This window comes from Hesperophylax consimilis, chromosome 3 (assembly GCF_061612785.1).
Source record: "Hesperophylax consimilis isolate HC1 chromosome 3, BYU_Hcon_1.0, whole genome shotgun sequence".
Lineage (NCBI taxonomy): Eukaryota > Metazoa > Arthropoda > Insecta > Trichoptera > Limnephilidae > Hesperophylax > Hesperophylax consimilis.
In genome coordinates this window covers 12,896,866-12,918,594 of record NC_142838.1, presented here as the reverse complement: position 1 = coordinate 12,918,594, position 21,729 = coordinate 12,896,866, and the positions used below count along the sequence as shown (strand labels likewise).

The 21,729-nt window shown below is 33.9% G+C and overlaps 2 protein-coding genes across 5 annotated transcripts in view; one reads left to right on the top strand and one right to left on the bottom strand.

The window, feature by feature from the left end:
• capt (adenylyl cyclase-associated protein 1) overlaps positions 1–5,465 on the top strand; it is a 198,449-nt gene extending 192,984 nt beyond the window's left edge. For all 4 annotated transcript variants that reach the window (XM_089648292.1, XM_089648286.1, XM_089648279.1 and 1 more), the window contains 2 exons: positions 3,212–3,355; positions 4,021–5,465. In XM_089648292.1, the coding sequence (XP_089504418.1) occupies positions 3,212–3,355; positions 4,021–4,110 (234 nt within the window). In that variant the 3' untranslated portion in view covers positions 4,111–5,465. The remainder of the gene's footprint in view (positions 1–3,211; positions 3,356–4,020) is intronic.
• A 2,146-nt stretch (positions 5,466–7,611) lies between these two features.
• Positions 7,612–18,439, bottom strand: LOC149424980 (cytochrome P450 4C1-like). The gene is made up of 5 exons (XM_089648269.1): positions 18,073–18,439; positions 16,333–16,401; positions 15,806–15,974; positions 13,633–13,812; positions 7,612–7,817 (listed from the first exon to the last, which is right to left on the bottom strand). Exons 1-5 carry the CDS (start codon positions 18,388–18,390, stop codon positions 7,654–7,656), a joined length of 900 nt encoding a protein of 299 aa, XP_089504395.1. The 5' UTR covers positions 18,391–18,439; the 3' UTR covers positions 7,612–7,653.
• Positions 18,440–21,729: the final 3,290 nt, after the last annotated feature.

Sequence of the window (21,729 nt, the reverse complement as noted above, 5' to 3'; positions counted from 1 at the left end):
TAGCTCTGGTGAGAGTGATGTCAGTGATGTCATACCTGTGTTTCCCAACCGCGGGATGCGAATTTCCAGTAATTCTTCGGATCGTGACCAAGAAATGGAGAGTAACACCGGAAATTACTCATTTTCAAATGTACCTCCCGGAACCAATTTTTGTACCGAAAATTCTCATTTTTTCGAAACGCCTGGACTTCGGGATCCTCCTCTGCGTGATTCTAAACCAATATCATATTTTGATTTATCGAAATCCTTGAAAATTCAAAGAATTTATGGGGTTTTAAAAAAATATATAGTTTCATAAAAAATAATGTTTTTTTGGTGGCATTTAACAAGCAAATGTATGAATTTTTTGGCACTCAAACGGTTAATACAGTTTCTTTTTGATAAAATATTCTTCCACACAAAAGACAAGAAGTTTAAGATGGGGAAGACATGGTTCACGTTTTTTTAAATACATATATTTAAATACATATATTTGACGGCCGGCGTGGTCTAGTGGTATACGCTTTTGACTACAGATCCGAAGGTCGCGGGTTCGAACCCGGCGTGCGCAAATAAATTTTATTTGATTAATTTGTGTTATTTCACAATTAATTAATTTAAAATAATATATAGTATATTTGCCGCACGTTCCAGAGTGGAAGATACTCTCAGTATCGCCCTGGTGTAAGACCACCATTCAGAATTGAAACGTTGCTTGAAATGGCTTTAGCCGTGTTTGGTGACCAGATCTGAATAGCCAGGTACTTCCCCACCTTCCTCTTCCCCATCTCCCTCCCCTCCCCAATACCCTCAGCCTCACAACATACCCCAATATGGGGATGCCATAGTCTCACTGGCTCCAGACGGGAGCAGTTGGGACTCTTGTGCGGTATTACTGTAAAAAAAAAAAATATATATATATATGTACATATAGTTTGAACTAGGAGTGAGCGTTATTTAACGTAACTAGATACAATAACTAGTTTCGTCGATGTAACGGAAATAACTAGTCTCGATAAAATTACAAGTAGTTATTTTTGTAAATGCGTTATTTGGTGTTGGGTGTGATGTAAAGTAGTTTCGGCCGTTTCGCATGCGACCGCGTTTCAGTAACGCCGCGTTTCGTAACGTAACGCGGTAGTCGGCGCCGTCGGCGGGACGGATTGTTATTTGTTATGCATATGTGAGACTAGTTTCGGTCGTTTCGCATGCGACCGCGTATTTCCAATCTCTGCCGCGTTTCAGTAACGCCGCGTTTCGTAATGTAACGCGGTAGTCGGCGGTATTGTTATGTTATGCATATAAATCACCATTAGTCCTCGTTTCAGTCGCCTACGCGTTTCGTTGCTCTATCTATAACACTTGTACACATTTTAATATTGACAGTTATTTTGAAATATTATTATGTTATTTTTGCTTATAAATGTATCTTATGTAATAAATAAATAAAAAATAAATCTGTTTGTATGAGGGTGACGACCGTAATTATAGAAGGGTAAGCAGAGAGGATAGACCGCTTTTATTACCTCCAATGTTTTGTTTTACATTGAAAATAATTAAATAATTTTAGCGCGACTGAAACGTGAAAGGGATTGGAAATACACCTCCCGGGCAGCCGAGCGAATACCGCACAAGAGTCCCAACTGCTCCCGTCTGGAGCCAGTGCGAAACAATTTATTTTTGGGGTATACCATGTAGCGCTACCCCCTTCTTTAGCCAACGTTTCGGACAGCGTTACAGTGTCCATCATCATACCGCACAAGAGTCCCAAAAGCTCCCGTCTGGAGCCAGTGCGACTATGGCACCCCCAATTGAGGTATGTTGTGAGTTGTGAGGCTGAAGGTAGTAGGGAGGGGAAGGAGATGGGGTAGATGAAGGTGGGGAAGTACCTGGCTATTCAGATCTGGTCACTAAACACGGCTAAAGCCATTTCAAGCAACGTTTCAATTCTGAATGGTGGTCTTACACCAGGGCGATACTGAGTGTATCTTCCTGTATAGATATAATATTGTCGGGACGCAGCAGCAGCAGCAAGTAGGCACACCTTTGTCGTGTGCCATCAAAGAAGTAAACTCTTATTTGAAAGACAATATTCTACCAATGTTTAACGACAGTGGGAAATTTAACTGTCCATTGCAATGGTGGCAACTTAACCGTCACATTTATCCCAACCTTGCTATACTTCTGCGCAAGTATGGCAACATAATGGCAACTTCAGTTCCGTGCGAGAGGATATTCAGCAAGACAGGGCTCACGATTAATAACCGCCGCACACAATTGAAGACAAACAAAGTTGCCCAATTGATGTATTTAAATGTTAATTTAGATCCAAAAAGATTTTTGTTAGAGTCATAAACTCTTTTAGTCATTAAATAAAAATAAAAATGTAAATAATTTTTATAATATTATAAGACTTACAAACTATGTGTAAATAGCCAAACAAACAAAACAAGTGTAATGAACAAACCAACCAAATAATTATACAGTGTAAATAATAAAAAAATATCAGTGAAAACGATGAAAAGGTGTAAATAAACAGTAAATATAACGTGCAAATAAACTGTAAATATCAATAACCATTGTATATTATTCGTGATTAGTCGGAACTAATTAATTAATTAGTCCGACTCGGGAGACACGCCAAACGCGGGGCCAACACATGTACATGGTTGACATTTGTCACGCGAGGACGGGTAAGTGAATGAAAATAACTAGTTACAAAAATAACCGTTTTGAAACAGGTTACGCCGACCAAGAAACTTGTTTCGTTACGTTTCTTGAAAATGACGTTACGACCCACGTCTAGTTTGAACCCTTACAAAGAGATTGATATAAAATTATCGGACATTCAAGTAGGACCGGCGTAAAAGGGAAAACTTCCCATAGGAAGTGTGTTAATGTGTTATTTTAAATACATAAAAAGTCAATTAAAATTAAAAGATTATGTGAGAGCATGATTGAATAATAAAAAGATTTTGTGAGAGCATGATTGAATAATAAAAGATTTTGTGAGAGCATGATTGAATAACAAAAGATTTTGTGAGAGCATGATTGAATAATAAAAAATATTTTTTTATTTTGATTATGAAATGGAAAGACATAATATTATGTTTTTCACTGCCATCAAGTAATAAGACATAATATATGTACATAATAAATACATATAAACCTATTGTGTATCATGTTTTACAATAACGTAAATATATGAATGTTGTGTGTGTTGTTTGTTCAGGTCCTTGGCAAGGTGCCCACTGTGTCCATCGACAAGACCGATGGCTGCCAGATGTACCTCAGCGAGGACTCCCTCAATGTGGAGATTGTGAGCTCCAAGTCATCCGAGATGAATGTACTGGTGCCAAAGGGAAATGGAGATTACGTAAGACTCTTTCAAATATTCAATATTACACATTACCCATTCGCCAACACATTACCCATTCACCAACAACCAAATATGTATGTTTAATAATATTATGTTTGTTAGATATTTATACAATATCTTCATTTTTTTATTCAAAATTTATATTTTACTGTACAAAAAACCCGATATTTTAGGGAATCTTTATTACGTATTTATTTGACAAAAAGTTCAGAATAGAATTCAGGAAATTTTAAGGAACAGGGAGAGAAAGTTTTCCATTTAGCCTCTGGTAATTGAGGATGCTTTCCCAAGTGGTAAAATATATTTTTGATATATGTTTTTGCTCTGATAAGGAGAATTATAATGGTAGAGTTACCCAGTAATCCCTCCTAGTTACAGTTACAGGAGAGTTAAAATAACAAAGTTTACTATTTTTAAAATAGGGTAATTAGAACATTTCTATATTGGCAGAATCCTAATAAGAGTTTTAAATTGTTTTATTAGAGAGATTTCCTTTATATTCTTGCACACCTATTAAATTGGGAGGGATTATATTTTTGAGAACACAAAATCATTGGTTATTTGAATTAAAACTTTCTACAAAATGCCCGTTAACAATATGTATTAATAATTGATTGTTTGTGTGAATACCCTAATTAATAATATATATGTTTGTTTTCCAGACCGAACTGCCGATCCCGGAACAATTCAAAACAACTCTGAACAAAGCTAATTCTAGTCTGTCTACCGTAGCTATTGAGAGCAAGGGATAACTTCCTTATACATATAATGTATTATTAACACCATATTAATGTGGCCAATCAAATAAGTATTTTCTCTTCTTACTAAAAAAAGGAACTACTTAACATTTTATGACAATTTGATTTTGTGTCAGTTTCCTCGTATTATTTCAATTTCTGTAGATTTACAGACAATTTTTACAACGTTTTGATACTTAATATACACAATATTATATTTCGCAACTTTTACATCGCAAAATAGTATTTCAGATTTTGATTACAGATAGTATTATGTATTACTTATGTTTTTTTTTTTAATGATAATTATTGCCAAAAATATTCTTTGATGAAAATAATTTACGCCTAATCACATTTGTTTCTTAACATTAGGCTGCAAACCTACACCTACCTGTACATATTATTGTATCTGTCTTTTTGAATAAACCACTCCTAGATTCAATAGCATTTTTATAAAATGGTTCATATTATCTATTTTTTCTACAGCCAACGTTTTGTGATGATTACCTACACACCATTGTGTAGGTACTGTGCAACATTATTTTGTATTAGATAGTTCTGGAAATGTATTTGATTTGTATTGTGTGTGTAAAACCTAGCCCTCCTTTTCAATCTATGATCCAAATGGAATCTAATGAAAATATTTTGAAAGGGTTTTATTTTTGATAAACCACGATAATATTAATTAGTGTTATATGAAGAAAATTTGATGGCGGAGTGCAAAGAGCCGTTTCAGTTCCGTGTTCAGTGCTAAACCTATCGTCAGTAAACTCTAAACTCAGTCACGTTAATTATTGTAAATTAGGTTTTTAAGAATACAATTTAAGAATCAAAATAAGAATAATTTAAGACCCACTTCATTATACTTAAAAATATTGAAATTTAGATTATTTTTCATTTGGATTGGGAAATGTTAGTTTTGAAAGGAAAAAAGTTAAAACTCAACATTTAAAGGACACAATAGTGAAGTAACTAAGGCTCTAAGTATTAAATATGTAATAGGAGTTTCAAAATAAAATTTCAAATTTATAGAGCACATTTAGTAGTCTCCTACAAAAATGAATAAGGGTCACGTACAATTATTTTTAAACATTGAATGTAAAAAGACAGTCATTTTAAATTTAATGTTTCAATAAAATTTTTAAAAAATTGTCCTTTTTCTTTTTCATTTTTCTATCAGAATAATTTTATAATAATTTATGAAAATGTTTTGAATGTTTTTATTATGTTATTTATTTGAATCTTTTAATGGTTTTATTTAAATATTTTCATAATATGATTGTTTGGTATGTTTGCTTAACTAACTACTGCTATTGCCGAAGAACCTAAATGTTTGCTTTTATCACAAATATAATAAAGTATAAAATATATTCAATGCTTTTTCATTTATTAATTCAGTGTTTTCTGGATGAGTGAGAGAACTGCATTTTATTTTACAGGTTTCTATGTTTGGGCTTCTAATCTAATACTGACTAATTCCTAAATTCCAGCTGTTCAGGAATCACAAATTTCTGTTGGTAGTGTTTTTAAAGTAAAGATTGTTTGAACCCCTAAAGTAGGTGTCAGCAGACCGCTACTCTTTGCATAGGCTTTTGCGGCTTTGGGTATCAACTCCAGTTTCACCCCCACTCAACCGGCCTCATGAGATGTCAGAGGCCCAATGAACTTTGAGTCGGACAGTATCAGTGTTGTCAACTCAGCTTTCATATGGAAAACCGTCCTTGCACCAGTGACAATATTTTTTTCCCGCCTACAAAACGTTAATGCACTGCTGGCATTGGAATTTCGCCCTAGCTGGAATTTTTTGATATGCGACTTAAACCTGTATGCCATGAGAAAGTGCATACATTTTTTTAACAGATTCGCTTGCAATTCAAACACTTTAGAGTTCATTTTTGATTCTATTATTGATTTCCCTCAAAAAGGGTCTGGTCAAATTTTTATGTTTTGCCAGTACGAGACTCAAGATAGACAACATCTATAGTCTATGCCAAATGACTACACAGCGACTGGCAGCGGCGCATCGATTTATTCAATAAAAAAAATTTACAATGTCTGATATACATATACACGGTGTCCGGAAACTCGTAGTACAAGCGGGAAACTGGAGAATCTACACCACATGGGGAACCCAAAAAAACATAAAGTTTTTTGATTTGAGCATTATCAAAAAAAAAAAAAAACCAAAAAAAAATATTTTTCGGCTATTTTAGGGTTAAAGTTTTTTCTGGTGTTTAGGGTTGAATAACAGATGTTTTAACCCTGCAGAGCAGAAATATTTTATGATTACACCGGGTTAAATGAAGGGTGATTTCAAAATAATGCTTCAAATCCGAGTTTCTTCATTTGTTTTACTTTCAAATAGTTTTAATTAGTTGGGTATGATCTTCAGTAATAATTTATAAGAATTTGATTAAAAAAAAAAAAAAAAAAAAAATCAACTTCAAACTCGATTTACTCGATAACGAAAGCTCAAATAAAAAAAAACATACTACAAAATCGACTCCAAATGTGATGTAGATTCACCAGTTTCCCGCTTGTACTACGAGTTTCTGGACACCCTGTATATATTTCACTAGTAATAAAATAAAACATATTATGATATGATTAATATTTATTATTTTTCAATGTTCTCCCATAATAAGCAATTGCTTGTGTGTATGGGATGAGGTATTATTTGTTTAGTTTCTTAGATTTTTATTTTATTTTTAAATTTTTGTTTTTGTTTTTCTTTTATTTATTTATTTTTTTTATTTTATTTTTTTTATTTTATTTTTTTTATTTTATTTTTTTTATTTTATTTTTTTTATTTTATTTTTTTTATTTTATTTTTTTTATTTTATTTTTTTTATTTATCGATCTATCTATGGTTATTTTTTCTACGTGTAAAAGTATCCAATCACTTCGCCAACCAGGATCATCCCGGATCGTGAAAATGATTGATCAACCAAGCACTAATATGCACACATATATGCAACTGCAAAAATTTGCTGTCTGCGTCTGGGAAGAATCTTCACTTTATTAATATTACCCAGGTATTTCAGCACCACGACTAATCGCCAGTTTCTCAGTGGCAGGTAAACTGACTGCATCGTGGAATGCAAACCTCTGTCCTAAATGCATAATACCAGTAAATAATTATAACAGCAAGTTGCCACTCTACACCATGCCGTTGTGAAAGGATAATATATTATTAATTTTTTCAACGCAATCTATCCCCACCATGCGGCATTGCATGTTCCCTAATCATTTTTTCTTTTCAGTGTTTTTCTAATTTATAAAGTTTGAATATTAAATACATCATTGTTTAAATAATTAAAATTATTTTTTTATAACCTTTTACAAAGGTATTAATTATAAATCTCGTTACTAAAGTCGACCGGTGAAAATTGAGTTGTTTTAGTGTTTTTGTTTGCACTGAAATGGAAAACAAAAAATGCTTTACGGCAGTTATATTTCTTTTGTAGGATATCGGAGAAGAGAAAGGAATAATAGATTATAACTACAGTATTTTTATTAAATATTTCAAAGTACAAACTACATAGATACAAAATTTATTTATGTGTTCCGGGGAAGAATTTTCACTTTGATGGGATCTCTACATCTTAGTACCAAATCAGCAGAGAATACTATTTGATGTGGTTTGGTTACTGGCTCCAGTCTGAAGTTCCTCAAAATGGTTGATATGACTGACTTCAATTCGTAGAGTGCAAATTTTTGTCCTGAAAGCAAAACATTTTGTTACTTTCTTTACACAATAATACAAGCCTTACTTTTCCCACACAACATTCTTTTTGTGAATCCTGAATATGCCCACTCTTATGAGTTTATACGAGGACAATACAGAAGCCAATGCAATATTGTCCTGACCTTGCTCCTTTAACACCCTCGACCGCACAGGACAGGACTATGAGACATTCCAACAATTCGACCGTAGTTCAAACACGGAACCCTGCGAAAATGGATACACAACGACATGCGTTACGAGCGAGTTCTCGAAGAATATTAGGTCTATTAAACCACAATGTATGTATTGTATTATTCCATTTATGTAACTTTTTTGAGATCCGTGTGCCGAGAGCGGAGACACGTACGCGTGTAGTTACTGGCTACTGTCTTGCCCTAGCACATTTACATGCGGCAAATGTTGCCGGGCGTGGTGGTGGGGATAAGAAAATGTCCTGTGGAGGTAGCCTGCCCATCTATCTCTAGGACAATGTCTTGATACATTGTCCTGTCCTCCAAATTTCTGTTCTAACTAGGAAAATGGGTCCAGAGCTGGAACAATACAATATTGTCCTGTCCTCATGCATTAATATAATCTTCCACGTCAATACCTTTATCAACATGATTATATGAGTATTTCTCAAAATAAATGTACGTAACGAAAATGTAGTTACGAAATAGTGTTACGAAATAGTCATAAGACGTAACTAAATAGTAAACATAAGGCTTGTTTACACAATGGCAAATTTTATTTTACTTTTTTTATTATTTATTAAATTTAATTTGTTGTCGTCTTTTTTAAATGTAAGTAATTATCCTTTACTTTTTTATTTATTGTACATACTACAAACATACATAAACTCACGACCCAAATACTTGTATTTTGTTATACCCGTTGTAAGGGGCTTAAAAAAAACAAGGGAGTACAAATATTTTTTTTTTAATCAAATTATCAGCTCCCAAATTTAAGTACCTAACACGATATTCAACAAATCTTAAGAAGTTAAAGAACAGGCACTGTTTAAACTATTAAAAATTTAATAACATACAATTATTTAGTTTGAATCACTATCCATTAGCGTTTTATAAATTTCTTCCTCATCTTTATAATAATTGAAATCTTTCCAAGACACATTTGGTTTCACAGTCAGTTTTTCAGTCTTTGGTTTATCACTCCGCTTTGGCGCATGAATATAGTCATTTAGTGATAGAGATTTAGAGATAAGGCCCTTACGAACCACTTTCTTTTTTGTATGGATATTTTCCAGTTTTTCGTTTTTAAGAATAGTCACTCCACATGGTTTATCTTTGATTTTGTGAGAATCTTCAATTTCATTTTCATTATTCATATTTTCAATATCAGTGTTATTTTCTATGGCATTATTATTTCCTATTATAACATCTCCGATGTTGTCATCAAAATTATTGAAATTAAATTCTGCTTCATTAAATGTTATTGCATCCGACAAATATTTATCAACTGTAATTATAACTTTGTCAGTTACTAAATCGTCGAAAAAAATTATTGGCATTGAATTTAAATCAGTGGTTAACCCTTCTATCATATGACTTTTTATTTCTTTACTTTGTTTTTCTGTGTCATCTGTTTGTATTATATCAATGGGATATTTTTGTTCTTCTATAACTTGTTGGTGTTTTACTGTTGTTTTTCCTTTTCCTTTTCCTTTATTTTTTATTTTTTCTTCATCGTGTTGTGTAGAATATGTTTCGTCTTCAGTTATTAATCCTTCTTCTTTGAGGCATTTTATTTCAGTATCATAGAAAGTACGGTTTGCAGATATAAGTTTTGATGAAGATGACATTGTTGCTTTTTCTTTTTCTGTGGGTTTTCGTTTCTTGCCTTTTTCCTTATTTGATGAGTCCTAAAAATTAAAAAAATAATCATTGAAGTGTATTTTATTAATAATCCCATTGATACTATTCGAAATTTCAGAATTCTAAGGGGTATTATTAGATTTTTACCTGCGTTTCCTTGTCTTTGATCCTAAAATGCGTTTTCTCTTTAATATCTAATCTCAAATCAACTTTCACTCCTATGTTTTTAAAACTCTCTCCGTCATCTGTTATCTTTAAATGACCTTCATTCTCAAATTCCATATCTATTAGATTTGAATCACTACGTAAAATTAAACTGATATCACTTTCGGTCGTAGTAGAACTATTTGTTCTTTTGAATCTTTTAGCTGGTGGGTATTGTTTTTTCAAGGCTTGACGTATGTAACTACATTGTGCTTTTGGTTCTGATAGGGTGTTGGATAGAAGTTCGTGTTCTTTTGTGTAGTAACAATTGCAACAGATATTTTTATTGCAATCAAAGCAGCTCAGCAATTTATATTTAATTGACGTGTTGCCATCCGTTGAAATTTGATGCAGCTTCATTGTACCTTTTATAGGAACAATGTTTTCAGGTATCATTTTGGTCATCTTTTGAATGTCGTTTTCATTTATATAAAACATTTTTACTTTGCTATTAACCATTAAATAGTCATATGCTTCTTTTGCGTTGGTTATATCATTGCCGTGTGAAATATGATTGTCAAGTTGTCGTTTCAATGCTCCACCAACCCCATCAGCTGGGCCTTTTCCATGAGAGGCTTCAAAGAAATTCCAAGTTGCATATTTAAATCCGTAATCTTTTATATTTTTTTGGAACAAAAAGAAATTATGTTTTTGGCGGTACTGAGTTGCAGGACTATCAGAAAAGATATGAATCTTTTTAATGTTAAAGTATTTGCATAGTTTCATTATTGGATCCAAATGAGCCCAGATTGCTCCAGGACCATGTTCATTATTTGGGGATATGGAGCATATGGATTTGGGATTCACATTTTTTCTGTAAAGTACGCAAGTGTGCAATGTGACCTGATTCCTGGATCCTCCGAAGTGTACAGCCTGAATTTCTTCCGACTGCTTGCATGAAAAGTTTTCTGAAAAATCACAAATCAATGCAGCTTCGTCTTCATCAAGGTTTTCAATACACTTTTTCCATGCTAGGTACTGATGCAAAACATTGAAGTAATGAGTTTTAAATTTTTGTACATCATCTTGAAATTCTTTAACTAATGTAATCACAGTTCCTTTCACTACTTGTTTTGAATACTTCTTTGTCTGCTTTTCTTCAGATTTCTTTATTCCAATTTTAGTATAGATATGTATTCCCATTTTCCATTGAAGCCACTGCACGGGACTATCTTCATTTATGGTCAAATCAATATCTGGTTTCTTATCTTTGCATTCAGAACACTCGGAGTACATGCATTTGAAACATTTGCTGCAAGTGACATTTTTCATAAGTTCATCAATGTCAGATGTTTGAAGCAAACCTAGCTTCTTCAACGATTTTGCTTTGAAAGATAAATTGCAATGCTTTATGCAAGCACAAGTATTCCTATCTTGAAGTCTTGGTTTCACAACGGAGAACGGTCGGAACCGATAAAAAGTTTGTATAGATGCTTTACCACCTTCTGTCCTGTATTTTCTGTAGAGCTTGTATATTGGTTCAATTAAATATCGCTTTTGTACTTTTTCTTTGTTTCTCGTTATGCACTCGTTTTTTCCCGCGCTAGATCTACTTACATCTTCTCTTTCAAAGAAATCTTTGATTTCTTTCTGGTATTTCTTTTTAATTTGGTTACTTGATTTCGTCATTCTAATTCTTCCTTTCAGCCCAAGAACATTAGAAATAGCTGTTTTTAATTTGTGTTTATTTACTATTTGGTTTGTAGCTACTTTTTTTAGTACTTTCTTTTCTCTGGGATCTGCTTTATTGAACTCTGTCTTTAAAGAATCTGTAATTGTATTTAGCAAAATTAGCTTTCTTTTCACCTTATCTTTTTCTGGCGTGGACACATTTGGTAAAGTTTCTTCTAAAAAACTATTTGATTTCGTTAATGGTGTATCGTCACACCGTGGAGTTTCAGTAGTTTCAATGGAAATAGCATCATTATTAGTTTTAGTTTGTTTATGCAATAATATTTTCAGAATGTTCACTTGCCTTTTCATCCGATTACAGCACTGTCTTAAATTCTTATTTCGACTTTTTAATCGAGTATTTTCTTCAGTCAGCTTTTGTAGTCTTTCCTTTAGGATTTTTTTATCATTTTTTCTATCTTCAAATGTATTATTGTCTTGTGTCATAGGATTAGCCATTTTCTTTCTTTCAGCTCTTTTATCATTGGCTTGTCTCCACTTTGCTCGTAGCTCTTCTTTTTCTTCTTCTGTAAGAATTTCTTTTTTCTTTTTGATATTTTCTTTAACTTTTGTTAAATGCTTAATTCGGATTTCCTCATATTTATTTGGCTTTTCCTTTTTCAGTCTTTCTCTGTAAGCTTTTTGCCTTTCGGCATTCGTTTTTGGGGGCATTCCTAAAAAAAAGTTATGCTGTAGTTATGGTTTTATCAGAGTAAATAAAAATAAATTTATATTTAAATAAGCTTTTATAAAAAACTTAAGGCACTTATAAATATTGTATAGAGCGCCTGTAGAACGGATAGTGTGTATGAGTGCCTAAAGCTTATTTAAAATAAAACCAGTATTGGACGGCTCAGCTTGATCTTCAAGTACTTGTCATTATGTATAATGCCATATAATCGCGATGATAAAACATACAAGTCCGACGAAACCTGCTCTGCCATTGACCATCAGGAATTTCCAGCGCATCCTATGTATTACAACCTACCTACTTTCCAGCGCCATCAACAGATTTGCTCTATGGTATAATAAATTTTATTTTTTTCCTATTATATCTAAATACATATGTATATTTGTGCATTGTGCATAATATATTACATTATTACCAAACTTAGATAAGACTTTCATAAAAATGCTAGACACACTAACAATATACTTACGTTTTCTTAATCACGTTGTAACTGTGTACACTCAGCTTTACATTGAACTTTTTCGTTACGTTACGAAATTCATAACAAACGTTACGAAATTGTAATAAGAATTTATGTTATAAAAAGTCAATGGTTTGATAAAATTTAAAAGTGTTAATATGTAAGCTTAGCAATGTTCGTTCCGCACATATTACAAAAAGATGAGTAGAAAAAGACTTACCGTTTTGTGAAAAAAGGCTATAATATTTCCTGTTACGAAATAGTGGTCCCACTAAAGAAACACGTTGTTACTGATTTTAACAATTAATGTTATGGCGGAGAAGTCAGACCAACAACTAATCAGAAAGAGGCTAGTGTTGCCCATGTTAAATTTTACAAATGGGTTCAAAAATTACGGTGGAAGTACTAATAAAACGTAACTAAAGAGTAGTTACTAAAAAGTAAATGACTATGTCTCATTTTGTTTTTTGTGCATAAATTATTAATTTATTATGAAACCCCATAGAAAATTACTTTGTACAGAAACTACATTTAATTAAGACCCTAAAACTTACAAAAAATCACAAATTATAACGTTATTATCGCATTTTATGAAGTATAAACAAATGAGGTGGGTAGGGTGGCAATTTTATTTTGTATGGAAGGTAAAAATCGATATTTTTAAAAAAATTAAAATATTTGCGAATTAATACGATTGTAATGTTTATTCTTCGATATGTTAAAGTGTAATATTTATTCTACAAAATGGTGCATATTTTTTTTGTATGATTAATTAAAAACATGTGTAATTTTTGAACTGTTTCTAGGCACACTTTATTTTTCCAAAATGTACACTTTTTTTGAGAAATACTCATATAATGTTTTCACATACCTACGTACATAATATTATGTAGATTTCACTTTATTTTTATACTAAAATAATGAAACCTAATAGGTAAATAATACGAACCGATACAGTTTCTCGGCCCAGCACTGAAAGGTATGTAGGCAAAAGGATGTCTCTTTGCAGAATTTTCTTGATTGAACCTTTCAGGTATAAAATCATCTGGTGCAGAATAAATGGTTGAATCTCGGTGCAAATCCCAAATATGGATGTGGCATGCGGTACCGGAAGGTATTAGGTAATCAGCTGAAAATATAATATATTATGCTGATATTGCTTTAAATATATTGGATTAAATACTACTTCTATAATAATGATATTTGTATAGTGCCATTTTTGTACAAAATCACCTCAAGGGCGCTGTTATGTCTTACTATGTCTATTTACACTGTTTGGTTAATTCATTTTTTAAATAAATACTTAGATAATCCATCTGGAATGTCTTGAATTTTGGCGCCATTATAAATATTAAAGTAAATGGTAATAATATTGTTTAGAAAACATGTGAAGTATAAAAATGTTTGATGAATATTATATATATAGTATTAACAATTTATTAATTATTTAAATTTCATTTAGTTAGGTATGTCTTCTATATCGCTTTTAGTGATTTTTAAAGTTTCTTTCACTGACCACTTTCAGTCAGACCTTAATTCTTGATTTGTACTCATTAACCCTTTCTCTGCCGGAAAGCATTTTGAAATTAAATCGTCATATAGAACATATTTTATATGGTCAGCCTTGATGCTAGAAACGCGCTTGAGGCAAACAACGGGTTAAGTTTCTCAAAATATTTTCCATCTGGGGTAAGGATGTTGTGGAATTTTGTTGAAAAAGAAGTTTCTTTGTCCGAATGTGGTTTTATGACTTGTTTTTGATTCGATCTATTGTGGTGTATATGCGGTCTACTAGAGCAGTGTTCCGCAAACTTTTTATGTTCACGGTACACCTAACTAATCAAGAAATTTTAACGGTACACCAAAGAAAAAAAAACAAGGTAAATTTTGGACAGGATTGGCTAGGCTTATTACGAATAACGGCGAACTTTGAGGTTAAACTACGAAAGCTGCATGTCATCATAATTTTAAAAAACATCCCAAGTTTTGAATGGTTTGTTTGGCAAAGCAGGTTTTGTCTAGCCGGGTTTGTCTAGCCGGGTTTGTGTAATTATGATTGATATTTATCACATAACAGTGACAGAATGACCGCGAACTGTCACCGAATCGGTTCAAGAAGTGAATTTTAATTTTACGCAATTGATAATTAAAATGCATCTTTTTCCGCCACCACCAAGCCAAAAATTTTCCTTTCATAGTAATTACGGCATATCTAAAGTTTTTTTCTAAAAATTATTCGTAATAAGCGTGGCCACTCCGAACCAAAATTTACCAAAAACAATATTTTATTAATATTTATTATTAAAATCAATATAAAATGAAAAGATGTTTAATGCACAAACCTGCATTATGTTTAGACTGGTCTTTCATACGTTGAAAGAAAGCTTTATCTTTGTGAGCCACCGATGGGTGTTTAGTTGTTAAATGTCGTAAAAGTTTACTGGGCACCATCGAATTATTAGCCAAAGTTTCTCCACAAACAAGACATTTTGGGATTGGGCACGATTCGTCACCTTAATATATAAAGCCATAACGAACATAGCTCTCATCGTATTTCTGATCAAAAAGCTTAGGTTTTTTCTTTGTTGACTTTGCTTCTTATTGGGAATCATTAGTTTCACTTGACAAACTTGCGGTACGTTTAACGAATTTATCCATTATATACACGTAATATGGGATATTTTTTTGCAATCAAAAAAGTCAATTAAGTTCGCGACGACACAACCAAACACTAGCATAACGAATAACTACTAAACAAGCGGGCGCAACGTCGCCGTCGTAATTCGTAATGTTATGTTGTCACGCGCATGCACCCCGATAGCTCGTGCGCAATCACGTGATAATGTAGCAATAGCACCCCACTTATGTAGTGTAGCACATGTGATAATGTATCGTAGCACACGGCCACTTCGCAGCGATCGAGTCCCACCCACGCCACCTCCGGCCGCCGCCCCGCATTGAAAAGTAAAGACCGATTTACAGAGCACTTTGTGAGAAGTGACGCGGGACTCGCGGCACACTTACAAATGGCCACGGCACACCAGTGTGCCGCGGAGCACACTTTGCGGAACACTGTACTAGAGGGTCCCGTTGTTTTTATTTTATATGCAACGGATACCTACATAATTGAACATCTTCATTAAGAATCCGTGAAATGAATGGAACACTTGGATATAATCGGAGAGCTTCTTTCAAACACATCTCCAAATAGCGCATCTTGTTCAAATCTTCCATGGTCGCTGCTTGCTTCGAGTCTTCAAATATTTCATCCAATTCGGCCACAATTTTTTCCTAAAATAACAATTTAAAAAATAATAATAAAATGTTTCTGGATAGAACTTACACAGAACTTAAATTTTAACTTTGAAATTTGATAAATTGTTCATATTCTGTGAAGCAACCTGTCCCAAGCCAATATACATATAGTCAATTATTGAAGACAATATTAGCGATTTCTAAACGAAAATCTGAAACAGAAAAATCAGAAAAGGATACGGTCACATCTAGGACTCGAACCCAAGATCCTTGCCTTGCCGGGGCACTGGGTTAAATTAATTTAATTAGTTAATTAAATATTACAATTTGAGGTATAACTCAATAAAGTTATTCCAAAAATTAAATAAAAAAAACAATATATAGTCATTTTTACCTGCGCAGTTGGGTTATTAGCCAACAACATCAAACAGAAAGTTATAGCCATTGTCGTTGTGTCGTGGCCCTAGAAGTAAATTACAAAATATTTTATTGTGTTACAAAATTCAAATAGTTTGTATTATAAAAATAATAAAATCTAAGAATTGTGCCTCCCAGTAAAATTATATATAATATAGTGGTATTATTCATTTTGAGAATCGTGACAAGCTTTTTTTAAAAATAGGATCGGATTATACATTTATTATTACCGGCCTATTTAATAGCTGACTGGTGCAGAGATTAAATTATCAATAATTTAACTGGAGAACCATTATCTTTGCCCTTCAGACGGTCCACTACAAATTATTCAATTAAATGTTGTTATTGTATTTATCTTTATAAAATAATATATTTTTTAAATAACAACTGCTAAAAATAGTCGTACTGATTACTGGAGTTTACGAGGTTCAGGGTCCAGTTCTTGCTTATTTATTTATTTATTCACTAGCTGTACCCCTCCACGCATTGCTGTCACTTAGTATGTCTGTGCAGATAGCGCGTTTTGCTTTTATGTCCATCTGATGGCATTGTTTATATCTGTCACAGGACATCTATATAATGTATGAATATAAAACCACACGCGTATTCGAATGCAACGTTGTGTCAAAATTTCAAAGCAATCGGTGAAGAAATTTCGGAGATTTAACATTTAGAACTAACATTTACATTTTTATTTATATAGATAGATAGATGTTCTCCACAAAACGGTTATGCACCAATACATTACGGAGAAGATTACAAATTTGAGGTTCATGTAAGTATAAAAGGACACGGTGGCAGTATCACTATTTTTGACGCATGTCACATGCGTCACATTAAGTGACGTTAAAAATATCGATGGTCAATGCAGAATCATTAAGCAGTTGAGTCACTCTGTTGATTGGCGATTTCTGATAGGCAGAAGTCCTCACTTTCAGAGAGTAAAAAAGTGCATGGGATCTGTTACGAGTATATTTGTTAGGCACATATAAGTTGACCTCTTTCAATATAAGTGGATTAAGTATAGTTTCTTCTAAGATGTTGAGGTTGAGCATTCCTGTTAAGAACAAGGATGGATACAGAAATGGATAGTATGTATATTCTTTCATATATACTTAACGCATAAACTTCTTTGTATTTTTGTATTTCTAGGATATGGTTTTGTTCAGAAGGGGCTCAAATAATGGAGCTATATTCCAGAATACTGCGAAGAAGGGCTTCATATTTTCTCCGTATTGCGATTCTGTTATTAAATGATCTTGCATTATGAAGAACAAATCTAATCTTTTTGTTGGTGCGCAAGAAAATGTCAGATATATGAGATTTGAAAAAGAGATTAGTAGAGAGGAATGTATCTGTGGATCTTGTAAATGTGACGACTCTGGATCCTGAAAGGTAGTTGCGACCATTTGACAAGTGAATCAATATCATTCTGCAGAAGAATGGAATCAGTGTGACTTTTTATTAAAAGTCACAAGCTTTGAAAAGTTTTATATCATCAGCGAAGATAAGGGAATGTAGTTAATGAATACAAGAAAGAGGAGGAGTCCACGGTTAGGTCCCTGGGGAATCCCGCTTGACTGTGATAAATCTGCATAAATACGCTCCCACTAACAATATTTGAATGAAGAACACACGTTTTATCATTTTTTTGACATTGACCCTTTTTTTGGTTATTTTGACTCTGGTAAACCAGCTATAATCTACAGCAACTAACCTCAAACATGAAAGTATCGACTTCTTCTCTGATTCCCTGTTCATCAATCTTCCCTTGGGATTCAGAAGACAGCAATAAATCCAACATGGCCATCCTTCTCTTGCTGCTGTTCATATAATCATCATCCTCTATCTTCTCCACAGTGGTTGAATGATCTTCTGTCAACATGGTGGCTCGCCTCTTCCTTATGACGTCTAAAGTAAATTTGTGTAAAACTGGTAGTGTCCTGTAAAATTCTCTACCGACAGAACTTAATCTGAATAACGGAGTAGCGTGAAGCCATATTCTTACAAGCCTGTATACAAGAAATTCTCCCATTTTGTATATAGAATCTTTGTATTTTTGAAAACTTGAGTTCTCACTTGATTCCAATTTGATGAATTGTTCAAATTCTCCGAAACAACCCGTCCTTAGTGTATTAGTAAGGTTTTTACAAACATAGTTGCTTAGTAACCCTTGATGTGATTCAGAAATCTCGAGGTGATTTTTCACGATTACGGCGATTTATAAGTCAGCCAAATATTATTACATATTAATAAAGTTTATAAAATGTACACCACTGTAAGAATTTAGTAACCCTGATTTGTTTGAGATTTTCATGGCTAAAAGTTTTATAGTGTAGCTCCTTCTTTAGCCAACGTTTCCAACAGCATTTCTCCATCATCAGGACATGAATCACTATAATTAGTTACCCTTATTTATTTTTGACCGAACAAGTTTTATCTGCTAATTATGTAGTAGTATGTACTGGAAATGTTTGCATTCATTCACTTAATTATTATGTAACCCACCTCTAAAAAAGGTATACTTACACTTCATGCGGGCGAAAACAAGGGTCCCATTTGAGAAAATGGATTTTGAATTGTTCTCATGAAATTAAAGCCTACTTTTGCAATACGACTTAATAAACTGAAGTTAAAGTCAGTGTTGGGCCTTTTAGTGATGTTTTCTGTGTAACAATGTATGTATTTTTATTACGTAACTATTTTTTTTTTCTTTCATTTTTGCACAAATCATTATAAAAAAAACAAAAACTCCAGCTTCGCATTCTAAATGTTTAACCGTTTGATTGCCAATCGTCGACTTTCGTCGATTCGTGTTTTAACGAAGATTGCCGATCGTCGATTTCCGTCGATTGCGTCAGTCGTGTTCTGATTCGCGCGTACGTCGGGTGTGGTGCTGCGGCGTTGGTAAATATTATTCTAATATTATCTTAATAGTTGTAAGATCGTAGTAAACCGTTTAAATTTCAGATTCATTTATTATTTTTTTTATTTTAGTTAATTGAAAAAATATAACGTCGAGGGCGTCCTCTGAAATGTCTGACAGCGGGAGCGACGATTTCCACTCCTCTAATTCAAGTTCGAGTAAGAGTAGCTCTGGTGAGAGTGATGTCAGTGATGTCATACCTGTGTTTCCCAACCGCGGGATGCGAATTTCCAGTAATTCTTCGGATCGTGACCAAGAAATGGAGAGTAACACCGGAAATTACTCATTTTCAAATGTACCTCCCGGAACCAATTTTTGTACCGAAAATTCTCATTTTTTCGAAACGCCTGGACTTCGGGATCCTCCTCTGCGTGATTCTAAACCAATATCATATTTTGATTTATCGAAATCCTTGAAAATTCAAAGAATTTATGGGGTTTTAAAAAAATATATAGTTTCATAAAAAATAATGTTTTTTTGGTGGCATTTAACAAGCAAATGTATGAATTTTTTGGCACTCAAACGGTTAATACAGTTTCTTTTTGATAAAATATTCTTCCACACAAAAGACAAGAAGTTTAAGATGGGGAAGACATGGTTCACGTTTTTTTAAATACATATATTTAAATACATATATTTGACGGCCGGCGTGGTCTAGTGGTATACGCTTTTGACTACAGATCCGAAGGTCGCGGGTTCGAACCCGGCGTGCGCAAATAAATTTTATTTGATTAATTTGTGTTATTTCACAATTAATTAATTTAAAATAATATATAGTATATTTGCCGCACGTTCCAGAGTGGAAGATACTCTCAGTATCGCCCTGGTGTAAGACCACCATTCAGAATTGAAACGTTGCTTGAAATGGCTTTAGCCGTGTTTGGTGACCAGATCTGAATAGCCAGGTACTTCCCCACCTTCCTCTTCCCCATCTCCCTCCCCTCCCCAATACCCTCAGCCTCACAACATACCCCAATATGGGGATGCCATAGTCTCACTGGCTCCAGACGGGAGCAGTTGGGACTCTTGTGCGGTATTACTGTAAAAAAAAAAAAAAAATATATATATGTACATATAGTTTGAACTAGGAGTGAGCGTTATTTAACGTAACTAGATACAATAACTAGTTTCGTCGATGTAACGGAAATAACTAGTCTCGATAAAATTACAAGTAGTTATTTTTGTAAATGCGTTATTTGGTGTTGGGTGTGATGTAAAGTAGTTTCGGCCGTTTCGCATGCGACCGCGTTTCAGTAACGCCGCGTTTCGTAACGTAACGCGGTAGTCGGCGCCGTCGGCGGGACGGATTGTTATTTGTTATGCATATGTGAGACTAGTTTCGGTCGTTTCGCATGCGACCGCGTATTTCCAATCTCTGCCGCGTTTCAGTAACGCCGCGTTTCGTAATGTAACGCGGTAGTCGGCGGTATTGTTATGTTATGCATATAAATCACCATTAGTCCTCGTTTCAGTCGCCTACGCGTTTCGTTGCTCTATCTATAACACTTGTACACATTTTAATATTGACAGTTATTTTGAAATATTATTATGTTATTTTTGCTTATAAATGTATCTTATGTAATAAATAAATAAAAAATAAATCTGTTTGTATGAGGGTGACGACCGTAATTATAGAAGGGTAAGCAGAGAGGATAGACCGCTTTTATTACCTCCAATGTTTTGTTTTACATTGAAAATAATTAAATAATTTTAGCGCGACTGAAACGTGAAAGGGATTGGAAATACACCTCCCGGGCAGCCGAGCGAATACCGCACAAGAGTCCCAACTGCTCCCGTCTGGAGCCAGTGCGAAACAATTTATTTTTGGGGTATACCATGTAGCGCTACCCCCTTCTTTAGCCAACGTTTCGGACAGCGTTACAGTGTCCATCATCATACCGCACAAGAGTCCCAAAAGCTCCCGTCTGGAGCCAGTGCGACTATGGCACCCCCAATTGAGGTATGTTGTGAGTTGTGAGGCTGAAGGTAGTAGGGAGGGGAAGGAGATGGGGTAGATGAAGGTGGGGAAGTACCTGGCTATTCAGATCTGGTCACTAAACACGGCTAAAGCCATTTCAAGCAACGTTTCAATTCTGAATGGTGGTCTTACACCAGGGCGATACTGAGTGTATCTTCCTGTATAGATATAATATTGTCGGGACGCAGCAGCAGCAGCAAGTAGGCACACCTTTGTCGTGTGCCATCAAAGAAGTAAACTCTTATTTGAAAGACAATATTCTACCAATGTTTAACGACAGTGGGAAATTTAACTGTCCATTGCAATGGTGGCAACTTAACCGTCACATTTATCCCAACCTTGCTATACTTCTGCGCAAGTATGGCAACATAATGGCAACTTCAGTTCCGTGCGAGAGGATATTCAGCAAGACAGGGCTCACGATTAATAACCGCCGCACACAATTGAAGACAAACAAAGTTGCCCAATTG

Coding starts and splice junctions, on each gene's coding strand:
- LOC149424980 (XM_089648269.1), bottom strand. CDS start 18,390: ATGGGAGAATTTCTTGTATACAGGCTTGTAAGAATATGGCTTCACGCT. Junction 15,975..16,332: donor CTAATAACCCAACTGCGCAG/GTAAAAATGACT, acceptor TTGTTATTTTAG/GAAAAAATTGTGGCCGAATT. Junction 13,813..15,805: donor TAATGAAGATGTTCAATTAT/GTAGGTATCCGT, acceptor TTATATTTTCAG/CTGATTACCTAATACCTTCC.